Raw genomic sequence first — 7,189 nt, 5'->3', positions numbered from 1 at the left:
CAAATGAGCAACTTCACGTTCAAAAACGAGCCCAAAAAGGCGCAACCCGCCGCTCATTAAATTTGCAAGCGACTTTTAAAAGATGAAGCCCAAAGCCGCTTATAATAATCGGACTTGGCGACAGAAACTGAAAATAGTTCCAGTTTTTCCACCAACAAAATGCGCATCTCCCCCCATTTTTAACATTTCTGTTGCACAGAGACGTCGGTCACTCGACAAGACGAGTAGAGGAAATACGATTAAATAACAAAAGAAGATAACGCACAGTAACGCAAAAATGATTTTGATAAGTAACTGTAGTCTGACTACTGGATTTGAAATAGCAACGCGTTAGATTACTCGTTACGGAAAAAAGTGGTCCGACATCAGTAACGTTACTGACATCACTGGCCAAAACATCCTCTAAGGTGGGAAACTTTTCCACTGATCCCCGCTCCACACGCGCACCCCACAGTACCAACTTTTTCCTAAATCCACAGAGTTGATCGTGAGCGTAAAAGACGTTTCTCTCACATCAGTAGACAGCAAGCAGATAGCTTTTCCGGTTTACTTTTTCCCTCACACCGCGCCTCCCCTAAAGTGCTCTGGCGCCCCCCAGGGGAGGCGCGCCTCACACTTTGAAAACCGCCGTAGTATAGTATCAATATCGAGGTGAAAAGACACGTATTATAGTCCTATTTCAAAAACGAGGTGAAGTATAGTTTGTTGTCAAAATCAAGGTAAAACATAATTAGTATAGTATGATGTCAAAATCAAGTTAAAAAGACACATACTATAGTCTTACCTCAAAAACGAGGTGAAATGACACATAGTATATAGTATGATGTCAAAATTGAGGTAAAAACACAGTATAATATGTCAAAATGAGGTAAAATGACATACTATAGTCCTACCTCAAAAACGAGGTGAAATGACACATAGTATTGTATTATGGCAAAAACAAGATGAAATGACACAGTATATAGCAGGGGTCCCCAAACACGTTCCTCGAGGGCCGGCATCCTGCATGTTTTAATTCTCTCCCTGGTGGCACCAACAACCTTTTCAGCATGTCAGTGTTCTTCTTAGGCCTTCTAACGAGCCATCATTTGATCCAGGTGCTTTAAACCAAGGAGAGAACTAAATCATGTAGGATGCCGGCCCTTGAGGACCGACTTTGGGGACCCCTGTCAAAAATGAGGTAAAACAACACATACTATATTATTACATCAAAAATGACATAAAATGACACATGGTATAGTATGATGTCAGAAACGAGGTTAAATTACATACTATATAGTCTTACCTTGACAACGGGGTATAATGACATAGCATAGTATGATGTCAAAAATGAGGTAAAATGACATCGAAAATGACAAAATGACACATGGTATAGTATGATGTCAAAAACGAGGTAGTATGACACATACCACAGTCTTACCTTGGAAAAGAGGCCAAATAACACATAGCATAGCATGATGTCAAAGAAGACATATTATGACATGTAGTATAGTCTTACCTCGGAAAAGAGGTTAAATGACACATAGTGTAGTGTGATGTCAAAAATGAGGTAAAATGAGACATGGCGTTGGAATTCAGTCCAAAAGTCCAATATGACTTGAAAATGAGACATAGTACAGTATGACCTCTTAAATGAAACAAATGAGACATTGTATAATATAATCTCTAAAATGAGACAAAATGAGACATAATACAAGTATGACTTTGAAATTGAGGCTAAATGACACATAGTACAGCATGACTTGAAAATGAGACATAGTATGGCCTGACCTCTTAAGTGAGGCTAAACGAGACATTGTAGAATTACTTTTAAATTAGGCAAAATGAGACTTAGTAGAGGATGACGTTGAAATTGAGTCCAAATAACGCATAGTATAGCATGACGTTAAATGAAGTAAAATGAGACAGTATTTATACTATGTCTCATTTTAGAGGTCAGGCTACACTACGTGTCATTTAATGTCAGTTCAGAAGCTATGCTGCACTATTTGTCATTTAGACTCAATTTCAAAATCATACCATGTCTCATTTTTCCTCATTTATAAGTTATGCTGTACTATATGTCATTTTGTCTCATTTTACATGTCGTCATTTGGCCCTAATTTTTTACATCATACATATTTTAGATCGTATAATATGTATGATGTACACTAAGTTGAAAATCAAGTAAAATGACAGCATGCCATGATGTTGACAATTGGCCCAAATGTATGGTATGGTATAAAATGACATTAATAATAATTCCTCATTGTTAATGTCATTCTGTACTAAATGAGGTAAACTAATGTAGCAATACGTTGAAAATTACACAGCATAGAATAAAATAAAAATTTAGGTCAAATGACATAGTATAATGTCTAAAATGATGACGTTCATGACGTTGACATGAATGAAGTAAAATACCACACAACAAAAAGAAGGTAAACTTTAAAAAATGATGCAACATGAAATAACATGACGTCAAAAATAAGATACACTGCCACATAGTATAGTACAATGTCTAAAACGAGACAAGTATGTATGGCATAGTATAGCATGATGTCGATAATGACATAAAAGTCACATGATGTTGAAAAATGAGCAAGAGACGTAGTATACATGGCATGTCACAAATGAGCTCAAATGATGCATAGTACAGCAGGACGTGAAAAGGGTATCAAAAATCAATGACAAATCAAAGATGTCAAAAATCAGCTCAAACTACAGACAGCATGTTGAAAATGAGCTCCAATGAGAACAGGATGTCAGCAATGAAGTCTAATGACAGATACAGCACACAAACAGAGCGGAGAGCGGGAAAACTGTTATCAAAAGGTGTGAGTTGTGTACATTAAGACAGAAGTGAAATTTGGTGAACATGCTCTTAAATGAATAGCGATTTGGAACATAAAAATGTGCTTAATTTTTTTCTAAAGTTGCAAACATGTCATGTCACCCACTGGGTCAGTGTTTGTTCTCCTGCTGTCCTAAACCTCACAGATTACCAACCATGCTGAGAGAATCTGAACTGTTTTATAGACTGAAAATATTGGCACTGTAAAAGCATCCTAGTGAGGCAAGCAGCTGTGTTGGCCATATTGTGTATCGATCCAACTTGCGCTGTGATGGCTGCACTAAATCAGATTTATATTGTAAACAAAGACTCGTAGTATGAGATGTGAATTAGCAGGTAAATGTTATCCATCAAAAGAAATAATAATATTTTGTGCAGCGCAATGCAGTATTGGTATTTCAGAGATTTATCTGACCTGAAAGCAGAGGCAGAATCTTTTCTCCTCTGGGCTTTACTGCAGGCTGCTTGTGTTGCCTCTGCAGGCTCTGCTCACCAGAACCTTTAACTACATGCCCACATGCATGGATTCAGACAGCAGGGCACAGTCGGAACTGCAAATGCGCTTTCACTCAGGTTACTTTTGCCCTAAAATTGAATTGGTTTATCTGAGAGGTTTAATTGTGACAAAAAATGGAAGAAATCAGTAAGAGTTCATTGAAACAATTTTTCAAAGAGAAGTGAAAAAAAGCCCTAATCTTTGAAATCTACTCTGGTATTCACCCACTGCAGGTCTCCTTTAAAAACATGGATGCAGATAATGAAGGAACCCCACGATGATCTATCCTCATCAGATTAGAAGATGAAACGGCATAACATTGAACCTTGTCAGATAATCCTCAAATATATCGCGCAGATAATTAGAGTTCAGTCTCATTTATTAAAATTATTCCTACAGCACCAAGCAGTCAGTTGAGAAATAGAGACTATATCTAAGGAGTAACTTCCACGACTGCAAAGTTTATATTGTCTTCTGCAGAATATTTCAATCACATCTATGATAAAGGGGTAAAACATCTGCTGCCTAAGAATTAAAGTGCTTATTTTTCTGCATCAAATACCTGACATGTTCTGGGCACTTCATAACTACAGTGACTGAATCAGATAAATGTTTCAGACAACAGAATGTATCTGCATGCCGTTGTGTTTCTAAGATTAGAAACAACCTCCAAACATCAAAACGTTAGCCCCAGCCCTCTAGGTTTACTTCTTTTAAAGACTTATTCTATCGACTCATTTTATGCTTTCATACCAAATATAAAAAAATATCTAATGAATCTACAAATTTTCTAAACCTTGTTTATCCTGTGTCCTAGATAAAAATTGTAGTCAAAGTTCACTATACTAAAATGTTTTGCATCATTTTTTTTCTGCAGAATTAAAAACTGAATTCTTTGATATGCTTTAATAAATCAAATAAAAACAGTTAAATTCCACCCAGATATTTTTTTTTCTGCATGGATTCATTGATAATGTTTATCATTTTGTATGGAAAGTAATTCTGGTCCAGGGCTCAACTGTTTCAGTTTCTCTCCTTGATAAAGCCATCCACTGTGACATTGCTGCAGTAAAATGATTACTTTGTTTTCCATAGAAGGTACTCCATGCTCAGAACATCCGGTTTGTTTGAGGAGGTGTGAATGTGAGACTGAACTCTGGTCCACCTTAAAACCATTTGGTTGAAGTGAACTTTGACTCTTCTGACTGGAGATGGCTCCAAAATTGGGAAGGGCATCCTGGGTAAATACAACCAAAACAATTGCATGATTCAAATGTTAGCTGTACAAATGGGTTGAGGTGTTTTACCAAAGGAGAAACTAAAATCTTATGCTGCTGCATCGATGTTTACATTTCATGAAGGAGGAAGTTGCATTCAGTGTCTTCTTCAGGGGTTTTCGTGCCATTTCCTTTCATGGTGCAGTGCAAGGCACTGTGCTTTTTATGACTGTAAAAAAAGACATGGATATCAATTATTAGAAAATGCTGACATGTTCAGCTGTCTTATGAGATCAGGAAAAAAGATGAGCAGCTCAGGTCTTCATTCTGAAAAAAGAATCTACCTGAAAACCTGCAAAATGAATGAAACACACATCATGAACGGAAATCAGACTTCCCACCACCAACACCACCGTTTTTTTTCCATGTATTTAATTTATTCTTAAAATATTTCATGATAAAAAATGTATTTATATGACTATGTTTGCAGTGCTTCCTTTCGGTATCGTTCCTCTCTGCTTCCTTCATTGTCCGGATTGCCAACGGAGAGAGGCTGGATTTGTGCGAACGAACACAAGCACCAAAATAAATTAAGAGATCAAAACCCGTTGAGGGGGAAATGAATCAGTATTCCACATCGTGTACAATACAATATCATAGCAAATTAGCAGATTTCAATGGCGTCCACTCACTACCATAGATTTACAATGTTCTGTTGGCTGCACATCAGTCCTCAAGAAATTGTCACTCTCCTCTTTTTTTTTCTTTTGTCGTTAATGGTTCTAATAAGACTGTGACTTGTAGATGACCATGAAAAGAAAGCAGCTACCGAGGTGTGAACAGAAAACCATAGACTACGAGCCAGCAGTAATGAGAACAGCGTTTGTTCACGTTCTACTAAACTGCCATTGTGACCACATTTAAGTCCAATAAGCTTCTCTACAAAGGTACAACATATAAAATTGTTAAATATATAACTTTTTAAGGGCCTTTCAAAATACATTTAATGGCAATTCTTTGCTCTTCCCGTTCCGACTTGACAGCATCCGTCCGTACCCTCCTGTAGACGAGTAGCATTTCCTTCGACATGACTCTGTCCGAAAACCATAGCTACTGAAAAATCACAAATCAGACTTTTGTTTTTGTTTTTTTTGTCGTTGTTGTTGATACATAGTTATACGTATGCAGTACCTATAGTTCCAGTTCCAAAATACAAGTTGTGGGCTTCAGTCTGAAGAAAAAAGAAAAAGTCCAGAAGATTTCAAAAGGACTCCATTGATTCGATTGTTCGAGTAGAGAGATTTCGTAGCAACCCCTCTGCCCCCCCAAGAGGAATACGTTTCTTTTGCCACCTCTTGGTCTAATGATCATATTTGTTGTCGTTTTGCTCTTTGGTCTATAAAAATAAAGGAGTTTGACTCCAGCAGAAGGCCTATTCACAGCAGAGAGCGCACAGTTTGGTTTTTACGGCCTCGTCAAGTGGTCTGAAGCAACAGGGTTCGGTCTGTAATGATCCCAGCTGTGCTCCGGAAACTCCAGCACTACGGAAAGACTTGGAGAGGTGGCGATGGTGATTGGTGGTGGGGGGAATCCCTTTTTTTTGTTTTTCTTTTGTTTTGAAAATGCAACGAGCAGCTCCTTAAAAATTGGACTTCCAATGACCAAAAAAACAAAAACAAAAAGCATTTTAAGGTGTCCGGTCCTCCGCGGCGTAATAAAAGTTTTTCATCAAACAGGCAGATGCATTGACGAGGAGGAAGGCGCTGACCCGGTGACAGACGGCGTGAGGGAGCGGCCGGAGACGCGGAGGTGAGAGTCACAGGAGGTGGGAAGTGTTTTAATAGTGAGTTTATCCGAAACCCCTCAGGAGCACAAACTCCCTCCGTCGGTCACTCCCGTGTTTGGCACCTCTGGTTGTGTTATGACACCTGAAAACACACAAGAGAAAAATAAATTCGGTTTTTCACCTCACAAAAGAAATATCTCGAAGCATTTATGTGGAAACTTATCTGCATTTTCATTTTCGCTGCGTGTTTGTATTAACAACTCTACAGGGATGCGCCTCCATCTTTCTGTTTGCATTGTTAAACATGAAACGTTTCTCGTTCTATATGGCAGTAGGTGTTTCTTCTCACTTCATAGTTTAGACAGGAAATGCAGAAGCAAAACAAAGGAAGTAGGCATCAATAGTGCCCAGCAGAGAAATTCATACCTTTTCAACACTTTAAACTTCAAAAGTCAGAGGTTTGTAACAAACACCTCACATCACCCTGAAAACACCGTTACCATTATGGCCTATGATGGTCAAACTTTCATTTTCTTCAGCACAGACAGCTGTGGAGTAACTTTTGAGAAGCTGCAAAGGTTTATAGGGAGAATTCGTCGAAAGGACAACTACTATTAAATTTGACTTTTGTAATGCAGTATGAAGCCACTTTACCACAAGACATGTCGGACAAACCTGCAAAACGAGGCGCTCAGACCAGACGGAACCAACCTGCCCTTTGGCAGAAAACTGACACTAACTCCTCGTCCTGACTGCACCATCGCCACGGCGACACATGATGATGGGATGCTCATTTTTGGGAGTGAAAATACAGTTGAAACCAGAAAATGATTTTTTTCCCTCACTGACTGAAACAC

General features: G+C 38.4%; 1 protein-coding gene across 6 annotated transcripts in view; it reads right to left on the bottom strand.

The window, feature by feature from the left end:
- Positions 1 to 4,952: 4,952 nt before the first annotated feature.
- tafa5a (TAFA chemokine like family member 5a) overlaps positions 4,953 to 7,189 on the bottom strand; it is a 265,035-nt gene continuing 262,798 nt past the window's right edge. For 3 of the 6 annotated variants that reach the window (XR_006369721.1, XR_006369722.1, XR_006369723.1), the window contains one exon: positions 4,958 to 6,474. Coding sequence is in view for 3 of the 6 variants with exons in the window: in XM_044107504.1 (XP_043963439.1) it covers positions 6,466 to 6,474 (9 nt within the window). In the remaining 3 variants the exon portion in view is untranslated. Of the gene's footprint in view, positions 6,475 to 7,189 lie in introns of all 6 variants that reach the window. The other 3 variants (XM_044107503.1, XM_044107505.1, XM_044107504.1) reach the window with 2 other exon arrangements.

This window comes from Gambusia affinis, linkage group LG23 (genome assembly GCF_019740435.1).
Source record: "Gambusia affinis linkage group LG23, SWU_Gaff_1.0, whole genome shotgun sequence".
NCBI classification, from domain to species: domain Eukaryota; kingdom Metazoa; phylum Chordata; class Actinopteri; order Cyprinodontiformes; family Poeciliidae; genus Gambusia; species Gambusia affinis.
Note: the sequence above shows the minus strand (reverse complement) of the source record. Positions and strands in the feature narration are given on the sequence as shown.